Here is a 16,466-nt window from a genome sequence, read left to right on the forward strand (position 1 = left end):
TTAAAGAGATGATGTTGTAATGCATCCGCCGGCTAGAGCTCATGTACTACGTGACTCTGCTCTCTGATGCATACGGAGGGTAGCCATGCTCGTTCGACCAGTGGCTTTGCAAGTAAGAAGAAGTGAAGCGATATCAGTGCCCATAGTGCTTGTTATGCGTGTGGGCCTGTGTGATGCGGCTTGCACGTACAGCATCGAGATGGGGCCAGATGGCTCATTACCTTGAGACCCTACAGCTTGCAACTCACCGGTCGATTGCTCCGAGACTAATCAACTTATTTTTTTTTGCCTCTCCTTGCGCATCACTAACTAGATCTGGCTTTTTGCCTACTGAGGCTCTCGGTCATGCGCATATGCGATGCGGCCGAGTGCATTGCTGTGCGAACGGTTGGATGGGACTTGTTGGATCGATAATGCGTCTGATAACTTACGAATACATGAGACCAGGCAGAACTGAAGGTGTTATTGCGGAAGCATGTTACAGGCTTTCGGGCTGTGGGTTTCACACAAGGCTGAATCGTGGCTTGGGCCAACACTCGGAAGGCTGGGGCAACACAGCCTTCTTGGTATTCGAAAGGATGCTCACAACGATTGTTGAGCGAAACGAAAGCATGATTAGTCCTCGTAGACAACAAAACTTCTTTACCCTTACCTATGCTTCCGTCTGGTGTGTTATGAGCACCAAGAGCTGGGATTAGGTGATTTGCACAGGAGCGTCTACGACTAACATGGCTGCAAACTTGACTCTGGAAAATGAGGTAAGAGTACCTCGATACAGCCTTTGTTCCTTTCGTGCGTTGGCGATGGCTGCGATTTACGGCGTGCATATCTTGCGTGGACGCAGCGAGCTTTGCGAGAGAGTTGTATTCACTGATCCCTGACTAGTGCCCAAACAACTAGCGCGTCTCCAGCTGCTATTGCCCATCCAACGCGACCCCGCATCCCAGAATGGGACAAAGCTAACGCGAAGTGGAAGAGCAGACTTCGACAGAACGACTGGAGTGAAATTGAAAAGTTCAGATCTCCAGGAGAGCTGCAAGATTTTGTGGACGACCTGCAAAAGAAGTATAGTAACAAGCGCATGATAAAGTTTCTGCGTCGATGCCATCGCATTATTGACCATCTCAAGCCGTTTTCGAAAGCAACCGACGTCTTTGTTCATTCAGACCCTACCGTGTTATGCCTCGTGTGGGGCAGTATCAGGGTTGTCCTTGAAGTCAGTGAATTCAGTATGCATGTCTTACTCGCTGTCCTGTTCGTTTGCGGTTACTGACCCCAAGAAACAAACAGATCGTTACCATCTCGGATAAGGTGGTTGAGCTTGTGGTCACGACTCTAGATAAAGTCTGTCGTCATTTTCCCAGGTTTGAAAGGCTACACGCCGTATTTCCTATGGCACACCCGCTAGAAAGGGCGCTTGTGCGCCTGTACGAAAGCTTCGCGGAATCTTCGATATACAACATTAACTACCTTCGTGCCAATTCAGTCAGTAGGTTGGAACCATTTAGTAACTCCACTGAGATCCACAGTTTCTGATACTCATGCAGAGGACATCGCTGAAAGCCTCATGGGGAAGCTTAAACATAAGCTGAAGAAAAGGAGCGATATGATCAGCGTTCAGGTAGAAGAGATACAAGAAGAAAGCCGCATAGCAGCGCAAGAAGCAGCTAAGATACGATATGAGACCATAGAAAGGTTGCTCAATGCGCCACTGGATGGCTTTTTTAGAGTCAAGCCAGGCAAACATGTCCCGCATTCCAAGAACCAAGGTTTTGTGGGACGTAAGCACGAGCTCAAGGAGCTACGGACATACCTTGTGCAGGCCCCTAAAAATGCAGCACGGCTGTCCCCAGCAGCCAACGCTCACCCTAACCCATTCCTATTGGATGCTAGAGCTGTTGTGGTGCATGGCCTTGGAGGCCAAGGGAAGTCAGAGCTCGCGCTACACTTTGCATATGACACCTTCGCCAACTTTGAGTCCATCCTTTGGGTTGCAGCAGAGACACAACAGAAGAACCAGACATCTTTTTCAGAAGCCGCACGTACCTTGAGTATGCCCTTGACACGGTCAAATTCAACTGCCGATGCAACTAAGGTGAGTGGTGATGTTCTCCAATGGCTCCGAACAACGCAGTCTTCATGGCTGGTGATTTTCGACAATGCACCCGACGAAGACTATACATTCTTGCAGAAAGACTATTGGCCTCAAGGCGCTTTCGGTTCCATCCTGATAACGACTCATACGGTCTTCTTGGAACGAGAATTTAGCATCCCACACCACATACCTCTAGGGCCATTGGACGATGATGCATCCGTTCAGATGCTGCTTGGGCGCTTACCGGAGCGCATGTCGCCACAAGCTCAAGATACTGCTAGGAAATTAGCCAATCGTCTCGGTCATTCCCCACTTGCTCTGAGCCAGATGTCAGGTTACATTGAAGAATCAGGGTTTTCATTAAGTTCATTTTTTGCTACATATGACAGTTTTGGCAACCGGTCAGCGCTACACAGCAGAGCCAAACCGGGCTCAACAATAGCTTACAAACACACTATATATATCAACAGTATGGGAGATGAACATCGCATTATTGAAGAGTAGTCACGTAAATGCCACTCTAACCCTCAGCTTACTTGCATTCTAGGACCCTGATGGTAAGACCGACTCAGGAATGTCAAGACAAGAATGATCAATGACTGACCTCCTCCTATGCATCCCCAATCATTGTTTGGAAGACACATCACGTAAAGTCAACCTTGTCAAAGACTTTCTGTATCTTTCCCAGCCTTTGCCGTTACATGATAGCATTCGACCTCTACAGAAGCATCATCTTGTTACAGTGGACCGTGCCAAAGCTATACTCAAGATACATCGCGTGCTCCAGGATTCTTCAATGACCAAATTAGATGATAAGCTAAAGATTGATGCTTTCGTCAGAATCGTCACGACTATACAGCTTCTGCATCGTGACTTCCCGACCAAGAGCCTTGCGCAAACGAAAGGCTTCGATGAGATTCGAAAGCTAGGCGATCAATTCTACCCCTATGTACTCACAGCCCTTAGCAGATACAGGGATCATAAGCTCAGCATAGCGCCATCCCCAGAGCTCTATGACCTACTCGAGCATGTCTTCTGGTGAGATCCTCGTTTCAATTCGTTACTCATCCTCTACGTAAATCCCAAAGCATGGGCCGCAAGCACGTTAACTTTGTCTCCACAATAATGCTAATATGTTTCCAGGTATCTACATCACCGTGGCCTTTCCAAAACAGCCGAACCGTACTTCGAGATCGCGCGGATTATTTACAGCGAAGAACGAGATGCCAACCTGACGAAGCTCGCATTCCTCGAAGGCACGCTCGGGACGATACATCGTAAGTCAGACGACGCAGCGGGTGCTGTCACCCATTTTAGTGAAGAGATCAGACTATATGAAGAAGCAGTTCATAGCGGCATCAGCGAGGCCCACGACGAAAAAGTCGCCATCGCCTACGAGCACATGGCGGTAGCAACGCATCAACTCATTCACTATGATGAAGCGTTTACTTGGCACGACAAGAACCTTCAAATCTTGCTTGAATACTACAAGAAAGATGTTATCAACCTCGCTATCGCCTTTGTGAACAAGTGTTGGGCCTTGTGGAAGACCGGCCAACTGGACGAAGCGGAGCAGACGCTAGACTGGGTGTTGGCGACATCGCAAACTGCACTGGACATGAACAACCAGGACTTCCAAGCATGTCGAGCGTGAGTATATTTGAAGCCGCCTTCTTGTTCACTAGTCTTGAATCTAGGCTGACTTTGGGCAATCGAAACTTCGCTTTGCGAGTACTCGGAAATGTGTATCTCGCCCAGCAGCTATGGGAGGACGCATTTGATACCCACAAATTGGCATTTCACTTCCAAATACAGACATGGAGTGATAAGCACTTCGAGACAGACGTTCTGGCTCACCGTATGGGTTGCCACTATGAGCGGAGAGGCAAGACCGACAAGGCTATGTAAGCAAGGTACGCGCTCTACGACTCTTCAAGTCTGATCTTTTCCAGTGAGCGTCTTCGCGCCGCATTAACCATCTTCGAGATGACTCATGTTCCCATGGAGTCGCACATCATTCGGACGCGGTATAAACTTGGCTCTGTGCTCGTGCTCTACGGTGACCCGCTTGAAGGCGAAAAGCTGATGGAGCAGGCGAGGCATGGCAGACAAACATTGAGGGGTATTGCTCCCGACAAGGATGATATCATGGACGCATATGATACTTTGGTCCCTTATTGGACTTGGTGAGCTTTGTGCAGCGCTAATGTTTACGGTGGGAAAGAGTCTCTTGAGTACGTGTATATCGTTGCATCGTATACGGCAGCATTGATAGGAAAAACATCAGAGGCTAAATAGTCCAGAGTTTTGGAATGCGATAGGGAGGAAGCGCAGAGTGTAGGCAGCCGTACGTGCGTCAATACACGTTGCGAAGGCAAACTCGTCCGATTTTGTATCTACATTGGCTTGACACGACTCTCGCGCGCCTGGAATGCATCTTCCTGCATGTTTCAATTCGTGTAGTACCACATTTCGCAGCCTTTTCACGAACTATCACTAGCGAGCCTGTCAGGTCTGCTCGTTCTGTTTGCAGAATGTTTTCTCCGTCATGTTGCTCCAAGCGGATCCTTGAGGGATGAGCCTTCCGTACGCGTCGAGTGTTGACAGGTTTCGAGCGCGTGGCTGACAGCCGCCACGAATCAAAGGATTCTGACCGTTATGATGCAGATCAGTCCGGTACGCCGAAGGTGATGAGTAGCCTGAGAAAAGTCCGAGTGATTGCGATCGCCTATCGCAGGCAAGGCTTAGTTATATTACCTATCGATATCGCATTCGGCTATACATGACTCGCGCGAGCTAGCATCCGAAGGACCCAACTGGAATTCCATGGACACGCCTTTTTGAGTTGGAAGCCATCACATCACCTTGCCATAACTATAGACGTCTCTTCAACCGTATGCTGATCGTCACAGGACCCGCCAAAATCCCACAATAGATGCACCAGCACCGCGTTCCATGCACTTGGGTTCGGCCTTGATGAGACGCCGAGCATTGGCGTAGAGTCGTTCCTGGGCATCGTCACTCTTGAGGACAAAGCCCTTGTTGACCTTCCTCTTTGCGCAAAGAGCCTGAACTAGTTTGGACAACGGAACTCCGATGGCTGGACTCTTATCGCAGAATGTCAGAACTATAAAGTAGAGCTGGTGAGTCGGACAGAGCCATTCAAGCCTCCGCCAGCTAACGCGACGATGCAGCTCATCTCCTCCGTAGCCGCAGCTACCGCCGTCCTCGCCGGCAGCGTTTCTGCTGTAAACTTCACTGGCGATGTCGTAAACGGAGTCCCGGTCATCAGCGGGCTCGACCTCGCTGATGTGCCCCCGCAAACCGTCTCCAAGTACTACATGCGAGCCGGTGAGCTCAATGGCGGACACCCTGTACATATACCCATCATGGTTGCACGTGGAACACCAGAGAGTTTGGAAACTGGCAAGAAGCTGTCCCTCTCAGCCTCCATTCACGGCGATGAGCTGAACCCAGTTCGCGTGGTGCAACGCATCTTCGAGCAGCTTCAGGATCAAGTCGCGACGCTCAATGGCACAGGTACGCCCAGTGAATATCCGTCGAGATCATCACTAATGTTCAGCCAGTCATTGGTATTCCTACACTCAATCCTATGGGCATTTATCTCAACCAGCGAAATTACTTCACCTCGGGCGCATCGGGATCTCTTACAAACGTTAACCGTATCTTCCCCGGTACGGCGGCCACGGAAGGAGGTAGTGGCCCTCAGATTCTAGCCTACAATATATGGAACCAGATCTGGTAAAGTCTCCGCTGTACGGATTGCATGTGAAATATACACTGACTTTGTACGTTGACATTTCAGGGCAAACACATCCAACGTGGACGTTGGTATTGACTTGCGTGAGTTCATCGTGTCCAGTACTTACCAAAACCGAACTAACAACATCTTAGATACTCCCAGTTCTGGCGGAGAGACCTCGCTGTGGTGCTACTCCGATTTCCGCCTTCCCTACGTCGAGCGCCTCGCCAAACTCCTCCAACCCGATACCCTTAAAATAGACCCGGGCGAGCCGGGCTCTATCGAGACGACTTTTGTCGATTATGGTATACCTTCCCTCACCGTGGAGATGGGTCAGGCAAAGGTCTGGAATAACAGCCTCATTGACCGCGTAGTCGACTACGTAAACCGCGTCATGGTGGACCTCAACATCACGCCTACGAACGAAACTGTGGAGCCCGACCTAAGCAATACATACATTATCACTACCTTCCACGACACATGGTCACAGTATGGAGGTTTCGTTGAGAGGCTCGTGGCCGTCGATGAGCCAGTCACAAAGGGCCAGCCCATAGCTCATATCAGGAACCCCTTCGGTGACATTATCGAGACGCTACTTTCACCAGAGACTGGACGTATGTTCCAGAGCCCACGCGACCCAAGCATCGAGCCCGGCGGCAGTGTAGGACAGATTGCATACAACAGCACAGATCCCGAATGTGCTGATGGATGTATACTATCGGGGCCTCAACATAGGCGCTAATTAAAAGTGAGATCGATTTCTTTAACAGAGAACATGAAATGGCGGTGATGAACAAATCGCGTTGCCATTTTGACTGCGCATTCTGAAGTACTCTAGAGAAATGACATAAGTTTGATCTCGTGTTTGGCACTTTGCAAATACCAACCACCGGCGTTCATTTTCTCCCAAGCTAACAAGTATTCATTCATATTTGTTCATCTAACGCGAGTCATCGTGGTCGTTCAGGCACCGCCTAGTGTGTCAGACTGACCTTACCCTTCATCAGACGTGTAACAAACACAGCGAATCTCAACACTCTCTCTCATCTCGGCCAGGATGTTTGTCTCTTGATGGGGGAAGGCCGCGTGTGCACAATCTGGCGAGCGTAGACATCAACAACACAGTGCGACATACCATACAATTTATACTCACAATCTGCTGCGTCTGGATCGGAGTCCATTTGCTTCATGATCCACACCTCATGAGGCATCATGTTACTAGCAAACTACCAACTAGGTTTGTCGTCGTGATAGATGTTGCAGCCTTCACCGATAGAGTCTGCGTAAACCTGGTCCACATCGACTATGTCACTCGAGTCGCAGCTGCGATAATCGCACACGGCTAGTGGCCCGTCCTTCACCGGGCCGTTGAGAGGCTCCCACACACTAACTCCGATATTAGATAGTCTCTTTAGGTAGAGATCAAACGGACCCACCCTATTATCTTCGTACGGCCTTTTTGTGGATCGAGACCTGCCTTCCCCAGTGACAACAGAGCTTATTTAACACGCTCACCTCGGGATGAATCTAGTACTATCAGCAACCGCATGACCATCTGTACTGCAACAACACCCAAGAAGCTTACCAACGTGAACGGCCCGAATCGGCTGGACGTGCTTCTCTTGGAATTGAGCGGCGGGAAACTCAGGAGTGCGTCGGCGGATCTATTGATTGACTAAGTGATCTCGATATGTATGGCAGGCTCTAACACGACGCACCTTACCTTCATACACCTCTACCCAAGTCACACATAGCCTTTTCCACAAAAAGAAGCAGGCGAACCTTTGCCTTGCGCCACTCCATATGTATACTGCATGCCGCTTGAGCTCATTACATAATCCCCGTATAGGTCGTCGTGGGGGCCAGCGCAAAGCCGCAGCCGTAGACATCTGTCGACGATTCTGCAGCCTCCTCACTTTCTTCCATATTCAAATCCCATGCTACGGTCAATGCATCGCTCAATCATTCCATCTTTTCACAGGCCAGGCGCACGACCAGCAATGTCCAGCTTTTCCACTGTTACACTTACCCGCGTTGGAACGATTCCCTGTTATGTTCCATCCAGCTTAGCGCCAATGCCCGCGGATTCGTGCCGCTTGATCTTTGGTAATGCGCCTGAATTCAACGACGGACCATCTCCTGTCTCTTTGCTCGTGTTCAAGAATGCGACACATTTTTCACATACCATCTTGTCCTCAATAATCGATTCGTGGCTTTGGACTGACGATGTCTTCAACGTCGATTTTCTGTAGCACGTATACTTTCTATTCCTCAGACAGACGGATTCCTTTGACCTGGACGGTCCGAGCGTCAACGTACTAAAGGATTGGAACACTCAAAGTGTACATGCTACATCAGTAAACTCGACGGTGCACGAGGATAGCTTCCGCGGTGGCCCATACTTTGCCACGAACTCGGGCATTCGTTAAGCGTGGCGCTTGTTCGAAGATGCAAACGAAGCCTTTCAGTTCCCAGTGGTTCCTGATGAACATAGAGATAATACGTACGTATCTCATCTTCCCATCAAGCCATTGCTACATCTATACTTGGATCTACTGGTCGTTCCTGAATAGTTCCAATACCCCCGGCACATCAGGGGCTCCAATTCTCAGTCGTTGCTCGTACGACAAACCCACCGATGCTAAGCCGAACTCTTGTATCCTGCTGACGTTTTCTCTGGCTCTGATGATATATATTTATCTCACATCGAGCCATTCATACGTCAGCTGGAAGACTTCCTTCAAATCAAGCGTAAGAAGATCGACGTGGACGGTTTGTTCAAGGAACAAGCTGCCGCTAATGGAAGCTCACTGAAGGACTATCTGGATGCGGTAGATTTAACAGATATCTTCTTCCCGGTTGTACGCTAATGCATAGATCAGACGGTTGCCCATATACAGCTACATGACTGTGATCAAAACTACCTACCATTCCTCCGCGAGTACGAGCAGACCTTTCACAAAAAGGCATTCGCCGACCCATATATAGAATAAAAATGGTGTGTTATTGCGAGACACGGAGAGAAAACCCGAACTAATCATACTAAGGTCCCTCGATAAAAGCCTCACAACAGAGCAATACGATCAAGCAGTCAAGGAACGTAACACCTTTAGTCATTGGATGCGCACCGAATTCATACCATAGCCAGCCGATGGACGGAGCCTTGACAGACTACTCATTTTTCCAAGCGGCGATACCGAACCCCTCGACCGGCATGAATATCTCAAGTAAGCCGGGACATGATGAAGTGAGTTGAATGGAGCTGACCCTATGTAGGAGATCTCTGGAGGAAGGTGCGAGCAAGAAACAAGGATTTGGATACAAGCCAAATGTTATGGCTGTTCTTGCTGGCTTGCCGTTCATCACTATACCCTGTAAGCCATCGTCTAGTGTCCATGGCCAAACGCTCTACTCACATGTCCCAGATGGTCAATACCCATACAAATCGTCAGTAACTGGGAATATTGAGTACCTCCCTGGAGCCATTGCTGTAGTTGGCGCACAAGGTATGTTATTGAGAAATTTGCCTCAAGGAGTTGTCCAGTAACAAGATTGAAGGGAGCGAGACGTCTCTGCTTGAGCTACTGAAAGAGCTTTTGCAGAGAACGCCAGAGATGCGTGATTCGGTGTTGACCGGCCCTACTTCATTTCCCGTTGACTACAAAACATCTCCATCGCTTTGAAGCAGGTAATCGAAATGTATGCATCCGTGTCAGACACACGCACATATGGGTAAAAGCATTCGACATGCCTCTAAGCCTTCCCAGCTTCTCTTCGTATGCGATGTTCTCGCTCGGTGGATGTTCATAAGCCATTGTTGGCTGGCAGATCGCGCTGTCGAGCGTATCTAGGATCAAGAATGCAACGCATTGGAGGGCAAGCTCCTTCAATCTATTGTCCCGCTGTGCTTCAGCCACATTGTCGCTTACTAACTAGGGATTTCAGGAACAAGAACCCACTCATTTTCATCTCGATTCGACGACTTATGTCCTGACCTTCATCTTCCACTAACTCCACCTGACTTTTACAAAGCATTGCTCAGCACTTGCTCATTCTTTTTCTCCCTTTCTCTCACTCCAGTAACTACGACATGTAAGCGCCAGCGCAACAATAATCCGTGCATGTGCATGCCCCTCCATTCAAGACGTTCCGTAGGAGCCCACTGCACGCTTGTTCTATAGATTTAGGAACGACCTTCGATGGCCCTAGACAGGACCATCCATCCAGAGATTACTGTAGGCAATCGTCTAAGTACATAAAAGATACTACAGGGATCATAACGAAACAGGCCTCTAGTCCTGCCACTCTGCTATTACCAATTCATCAAAACCCTCAAGTTAAACTCAGTCTCAGTATCTTAGACTCGACCGTATCACCCCAAACCGCTATGCTTTCATTTGCGGGCTCTATAGACATATTTTTCTCGTGCTGACGCTTCGCTCACATTACCAGCTATGCAATTGACAAGATTTGGCGGAATTAATTCATTATTGCTATGTAACAGTACTTCGTGCTACTGTAGCGCCGACGGTAGCTCCCATAACTTTGTAGAGGCTGATCGATGAAGTCTTACTGCCAGTCATACGTTCATATAACCACCTCTCATAAAGATGACTTTTATGCCGCAGATGAAGGTTCCTTCTCCTCGGCGGGAGGTCCGCCAGCCGTGCCCCTCTGACCGGTAGGAACATTACCGAGATTCCTTTGAGCAGCGTGTTTAGGGTCATCCTTCAGTGTCTCAATGGAGCCGCCAGATTGCTGATCCTTGACGTTAGCAGCGAGACCTGCTAGGCCCTGGCCAACCCTTGATCCATCGTGGAGCTCTGAGGAGGTTTGGCCTTGACCTGGGTGGCCGAGACCGGTGTGGACATCGGCAGAAGTGGCGCCTTGCAGAGTGTCCGAGGCTTGATGGTACATCTTTTGGTTGTTGACGTCGGGGTTAGGCTGGAAGGTCTTGGACGCTGGGGCGGTGCCGGCGGGGAGGGTTTGTGCGTTGAACTCAGGGACAGCATCGTTACCGACTTTCTTTCCAAGTTGGTGCTGAGGCTTGTCAGCTGAGTTCAATCGTATTGTATAGGATCGAGCAATATTTGACGTCGGCTTGCATTTAGTCCAGAAGACGATGAAGCCCACAATCTTGGGATAGATTCAGAGAGAGAGCTTGTATGTACTTACACCGCCAGTCATAAGAGGTTCACTGGGCTTGACGTGTCCAGCAAACTCGCGTCCATCGCTGACAGCGTCGGGGTTCAGGTTCTGGCTCATGATTGCAATGTGTGTTTGATATGTGAAGGTTGAGTGTTGAAGTGGTTGGATGATGAGCTGTGGAATCCCTCGAGTAAGATAGATGGTGTTATGTGCTTTGAATATGGATATCAATCTGGGGCATTCTATACTTCTATACGATAGCGTCACCATTTGACGTCGAGCTGATGTCATGCCAATCCACACTAATTCAGTCATCGATGGTGTAAGGTTCTGCTAAGCTAGTCGGGTACCTGACGTCGGTTATCTGATCCGGAGCTTTGTGATTCGAGCAGAGTCTTGTTCGTGACCGCCGATGATGAAGACTAGACGCTGCCCGGTGCTCCGAGTGAAAGGATCGGAATGCCGTTCCGATGGTTCCGACCCCTTGATCGATGCTTTCTCGCGTTTTGTGGTATGACGAGAATGAACCCATCGAAAAGGAACTTCAATTGCAATGAGAAATTTCAGGATATCCGAAACCTTGAAGTTTCGTGACAATAAAGAAGACGCTAACCCTTGTGATCGAGCTGTATGCATGAAGTGGATATGATTGACGTCACTCACAACAGCCTACTGTTACGGATGTGCAATTGTTCTTACGTGTATATCGCTACTGGCATCATGCTCCTTTGAGAAATTGCATAGCCAGTGCCGTATGTCTAGGGGCCAAAGCATATGTGCGACCTCTACAAACTAGGCAGTATCAACAGCAGCACGCCAGCGAACCTAGCTTCCTCAATTATTGCCAGGATATAGTCGCTAGTAGTGAGGTGACAAGAAGAGCTGATGTGAGCGAGAGCTTGGCCGGCGATCCTTGTTTTGACAATAGTGGCGTGACTCGGCCACATCGTCAAACGCAACATCTTAGCACCAAGGTCCTGTCGCCTGACCAGCGTCCAGAGAAGCTGGACGATTCCGCTAACGACTAGGGTGCCATCCATGCCTCTGCGTTGTCGCAGGCGAATGCGATGATGAAGAATATCCTGCGCAACCTGGCCGAATTCTTTTGAGGTTCGCGCTAGAGAGATCAAATCGTCCTTTTCAAAATGATTGGCAATCTCGATAGGCATTTCCGTCGGGCTCGCGCCGGTGGAGCATAATCTGAGGCCGCCGAGGGGGAATCGAGATCTACGAGACCTGGGCGCTTGCATTCAGGAAGGCAATACGTTGAGAGTTGGGAAACAACCTGAAAGAAGGGCTTCTTCATAGTATAGACTTACCCAAGCGGGTTCCAGTAGACACGATGTCGTAGCACATGTTTGGCATGATTTGAGGTTGCTCCATGGAAAATGTAACAACGTGGTACGGGTGTTGAGAAGCAACGACATAAAAGCCGTATACTGGAAAGGGTTGGGGACGTGAGCTCTACGCGTTCAGCTAAGGCTTGTACCACCACCATCGGTATCGCCTGCTTGCTAGTGTCAGCTGTCCTTCCACAAGAATGAGTATGATCTTCGCAATGAGTGTGTGCACTGTGTCATCATACGACTGTCCTGCCCGCCGCTCAGAACAAAATTGAACCCAGACACCCATTGTATGGTAATACCCCAGCTTTCATAACTTTTTCAAATTGCTGTCTGTGATAGTATCAAAAGTGGGGAATTTCTCACACGCTATAATTCCCCCAACAATACTTTTGTGTCATAACTGCGTCTTGCGCATGCCTCGTGGGTATCGTACTGAGTCTCATGGCCCATCCAACGTCCCTGATCCTCGCCACTGTCCTATCGAGAGCTTTACGCCCTAGGCCTAAGGGAAGGACCGAATGTCTCTTGCTAGCCTCTTGCTCATTCTTCTTCCTGTATGAATGGGTTCGGAATCTCTTCGCTTCCGTCGACGGGCGAGATGACAACCAGAAGGGTGCCGCGTGCGACGATGAGACCGAGCTTGCGATACCGGATGTTGCCGTCCTCGTCTACACAACGTCAGATACATCAACATGAAGGCAGTGGTCAGATACATACCAGTCAAGGCCTCCTTGACCTCGTCTAGAACGAGGTTCATGAGCTGATCGTAGCCTTTGAGTGTGCCAATGACTGCAAGAAGTTAGCTTCTGACACTGCTTTGCACCACATCGTGTCCTCGAGCCCGCCAAGGTGCGTACCTTCTCTTCCACCGCTGAACTTGACTGTGATCTGCTTATCCATGTACTTGCTCAGGTCAAGGATGTTCTCTTTCTTTGGTCGCTCGGTCTGTCCACCAGCACCTCCAGCTTGTGCGCCCCCACGGCCGCCGCCTCTGCCGCCGCGGTCGCCTCCTCTACCTCCGCCTCGACCCCGGAATGCGCCTCGCTCAGACATGGTATTAGCGTGGAGAGAAAGAGACGCGATTTGGATGTTGAAGCGTGTGGTGACGTGCAGCTCCCGCGCCCAGTAAGAGTTAGTGGTCTATACCGTTCCGGGAAAGGCTGCTTCCTCCAGGGCTCCCACCCCACATCCGGGTCACGTGCGGTGGCTTTGGCAGCAGGCGTCGCAGGGGTGGAAAGTTCATTTCCGCCATTGCTTCCAGACCTCCGCCGCACTGTGGCGCTTGGTTCTTAGCAGCTAGATTCACCCAGGCCCACGCGTCCTGCGGCATTTTTCGTCATGCTTCCAGACGACGACGACGCCGGGCCGACGTCTCTGCTGCCGTCCTGCGCTCTCACACGGTACCATGAAGCACCTCACACACTTCTGCCACAGGTGTGCCGGCGTGTGCAAATAGCGCCTCCCCCAGTTTCAGCGCTGCCAGTGGCCGTGGTGTGGCTGTCCGTCGGAGAGTCAGCAGAAACTGAATCGCCCGTGATGCGCATTCATTACAGGTCGACGCCTGGGCCGCTTTTAGCTGCAGCAGAGTATTGATTGGCTGGGAGGGCCGCTCTTGGGAAGCTCCTTCTTATTTCCGGTGCGATGCGTGCCTTCCCTTGTCCGCCCCTCTGCTTTCCGTTCGGAGCACTTCAGCCACCGAGCAGCCGTTTGGCTTTCCACCCTCGCCTTTGCAACTCTCCCAGCGATTCTCTCGTGCGTAATGTATCTTGTCCTGTAAAGTCGGGCCTTCGCGACTAGACGCGAGCGCCTGTAGTGTGCTGAGTTGTTCTCGCCTAGCGTCTTCCGCTCCACCCTCGAATCTTGCCATCCGTTCATTCCGCCCTCCTACTAATCTCCAACCCGGCATCCCTCCAGGCCAAGGTATGGCCAACGCGGAATCGCACGCTGCGGCTGAGCGCACCATGCCTTCGCATGCGACACAACACCATGCCTCGTCTCTGCCTAGCGACCTCAAACGCAAACGCAGTCCCTCTCACGACATGCACCTGGCTTCGCCGGCGCCAGTACCCAAAGCCGCTAAGACCCACAACCACCTACAGATCAACTACCTCGCAAGACACCTCGAAAAAGACCTGCCGCTGATTACCAACGATGACACCCTACCCAACATCCTGTCCGTCCTTAGCGACTACCAGGGCGTACTGGACCGCCACGAGAGCATGGCCTGTAACCTTGGCGCAAGACCGTTAGGACCCATCTTGATCAAGCGATTCGAAAGGCTGTTCGACGGCCCTCCGCGAGTATTGAAGAGCCATGGCAAAGATGGAACGACGGTGACTTGGCTGGACGTGGTCGAGTTTGCGCGCAACAAGCCGGAGCAGTTCCAGCTGGATCAGATGAGCGAAGGCGTGCGCGTCTGCCAGTTCTACACAAAGCAGTGTCGAGTTCAGATCTCAGAGGAGGACTTCGTTCTGATATCATCGGGCATCCCGCAGAAGATGATTCCCCCACAGCCCATCATCGAAGATGAAGAGAAGGAGCTGGGAACCATGGAGATCCTAGAGAAGAACCTGAGCCAGATATGTTCACTGGCCGATCAGGGTGAGTCTGATCAAGCATTATCAACTAGCATCAACTTGGACTAACATTCGACAGTCGCTGCTCGCACTCGGCAGCTCAATCACAGATTAAAGGGACGTAAGCAGGCTATTCTAGACCGACGAGCAACCGCAAGTCCCGCTCCTTCCATTCCTCGGCCTACTAGCCCTTCCAACGTCGCACTTATGAACGGCGGTAGCTCGAGCGTTCCAAGCTCGGGATATAGTCAGGGGCATGGTCAAACACACACTCATACCTCACAAACATCACCTGGTGGTGGTGGTGGTGGTGGCTTCGTTGCAGTCAATGCACGTCAACATCATGAAGCCAACGGTCATGGGCACGGCCACGGCCATAGCCGTGGCCATGGTACCTCATCGTCTACCCGTCACGAACTGCTAGCCAAGTTTCACACAACAAATGGTCGGAGCTCATCCTCGCAGTCACCAAATAGCACCGCTGATGCACGGAGACCGTCTATGGGCAGCCATGCCGTCTCCCACCCCTCCACCCCTGCAACAATCCCAACTAGGGCTGTCCCAAAGCCTGCAGATGGCCCTCCGGCTTCTCTGCAACATACCACAAGGCCATCGCAACCTTACAATGAGTCTGAGCTGCACTCCATGATGAACTCACCTGTGCCAATACCGAACACTCCATCCAACCTTCTTCCCGCCTCGAGTCAACGTGCCAGTCAACAACCAGAGAAAGACGACGGAGGCCCTTTCAAGGTTGAGATGGTACACAGGATGGAAGGCCTAGCCAAGGGTGAGCGCATAATTCCACCGTGCGATCGCTGTCGGAGGTTGCACATGGATTGCTTGAAGAACCTCACAGCATGTGTGGGCTGCACAAAGAAGCACGCAAAGTGCTCGTGGAAAGAAGTCAAGGAGGGCGAGTTACGCGGTGGATACACATACCCACCCGGCACCACCAGCAATGGTCAGAGTGAGACAAGTGACCACGAGAGTGGTGACCGCGCGAGCACGGGAAGTCCTGCTGCGATGATGAGCCCTTCGCATCATGGGCCGACGCCATCACACATCCCACACGGCAATGGCCAGCACACACCTCAATATCAGCAAGCTCATCACCAACCTTCAGATCAACATACACAGCCACCCCCGCCACAGCGTGATGGTTCACACGATGCACGGGTACCATCGGGCCGCAATACCCCACACGAGCGGGAGCGGGAACGAAATGTAGAAACACAGCTCCAAGAAGCTGCACAATCTAGCCTTGCACATGCGAATGCTCGGCTGAGTGGGTCTGAAGGCAAAGGTCCTGATTACTCCAATCAGACCATGGTTGCTTGAGCTATGTTGTAACACAAACACTACTAGCGAAACTCATGAGGACTGAATTCAGGGTTGCATTTCTTTGTATATTTGTTGCATGATACCATATTCGCTCTTGCTCTTGTTTTAAGGCTTGGGCAGCAGGATATCCCTTACTCCATATTTCAAACTGCTATTTATCACAAACAATCAATCTACAATCTCATTATGATCAG

The 16,466-nt window shown here is 50.6% G+C and overlaps 7 protein-coding genes across 7 annotated transcripts; 4 read left to right on the forward strand and 3 right to left on the reverse strand.

The window, feature by feature from the left end:
- Positions 1-1,392: 1,392 nt before the first annotated feature.
- ALTATR162_LOCUS1345 (uncharacterized protein) lies at positions 1,393-4,285 on the forward strand (the record flags this gene model as incomplete). The annotated part of the gene is made up of 6 exons (XM_043308941.1): positions 1,393-1,489; positions 1,548-2,429; positions 2,839-3,133; positions 3,239-3,745; positions 3,793-3,999; positions 4,048-4,285. 6 exons carry the CDS (start codon positions 1,393-1,395, stop codon positions 4,283-4,285), a joined length of 2,226 nt encoding a protein of 741 aa, XP_043164876.1.
- Positions 4,286-5,283: 998 nt separating this feature from the next.
- Positions 5,284-6,600, forward strand: ALTATR162_LOCUS1346 (uncharacterized protein; the record flags this gene model as incomplete). Its single annotated transcript, XM_043308942.1, has 4 exons — positions 5,284-5,635; positions 5,683-5,857; positions 5,922-5,959; positions 6,011-6,600. The coding sequence occupies 4 exons, from the start codon at positions 5,284-5,286 to the stop codon at positions 6,598-6,600; spliced, it is 1,155 nt and encodes a 384-aa protein (XP_043164877.1).
- A 484-nt stretch (positions 6,601-7,084) lies between these two features.
- ALTATR162_LOCUS1347 (uncharacterized protein) lies at positions 7,085-8,046 on the reverse strand (the record flags this gene model as incomplete). Its single annotated transcript, XM_043308943.1, has 5 exons — positions 7,085-7,244; positions 7,295-7,331; positions 7,374-7,385; positions 7,444-7,522; positions 8,044-8,046. The coding sequence occupies 5 exons, from the start codon at positions 8,044-8,046 to the stop codon at positions 7,085-7,087; spliced, it is 291 nt and encodes a 96-aa protein (XP_043164878.1).
- Positions 8,047-9,009: 963 nt separating this feature from the next.
- ALTATR162_LOCUS1348 (uncharacterized protein) lies at positions 9,010-9,313 on the forward strand (the record flags this gene model as incomplete). Its single annotated transcript, XM_043308944.1, has 3 exons — positions 9,010-9,085; positions 9,135-9,232; positions 9,284-9,313. 3 exons carry the CDS (start codon positions 9,010-9,012, stop codon positions 9,311-9,313), a joined length of 204 nt encoding a protein of 67 aa, XP_043164879.1.
- A 1,162-nt stretch (positions 9,314-10,475) lies between these two features.
- ALTATR162_LOCUS1349 (uncharacterized protein) lies at positions 10,476-11,123 on the reverse strand (the record flags this gene model as incomplete). The annotated part of the gene is made up of 2 exons (XM_043308945.1): positions 10,476-10,898; positions 11,034-11,123. 2 exons carry the CDS (start codon positions 11,121-11,123, stop codon positions 10,476-10,478), a joined length of 513 nt encoding a protein of 170 aa, XP_043164880.1.
- Positions 11,124-12,892: 1,769 nt separating this feature from the next.
- ALTATR162_LOCUS1350 (uncharacterized protein) lies at positions 12,893-13,405 on the reverse strand (the record flags this gene model as incomplete). The annotated part of the gene is made up of 3 exons (XM_043308946.1): positions 12,893-13,020; positions 13,070-13,141; positions 13,210-13,405. 3 exons carry the CDS (start codon positions 13,403-13,405, stop codon positions 12,893-12,895), a joined length of 396 nt encoding a protein of 131 aa, XP_043164881.1.
- Positions 13,406-14,274: 869 nt separating this feature from the next.
- On the forward strand, positions 14,275-16,269 carry ALTATR162_LOCUS1351 (uncharacterized protein; the record flags this gene model as incomplete). Its single annotated transcript, XM_043308947.1, has 2 exons — positions 14,275-14,953; positions 15,008-16,269. The coding sequence occupies 2 exons, from the start codon at positions 14,275-14,277 to the stop codon at positions 16,267-16,269; spliced, it is 1,941 nt and encodes a 646-aa protein (XP_043164882.1).
- Between the last annotated feature and the right edge of the window lie 197 nt (positions 16,270-16,466).

This window comes from Alternaria atra (genome assembly GCF_907166805.1).
Source record: "Alternaria atra isolate CS162 genome assembly, contig: 21, whole genome shotgun sequence".
NCBI classification, from domain to species: domain Eukaryota; kingdom Fungi; phylum Ascomycota; class Dothideomycetes; order Pleosporales; family Pleosporaceae; genus Alternaria; species Alternaria atra.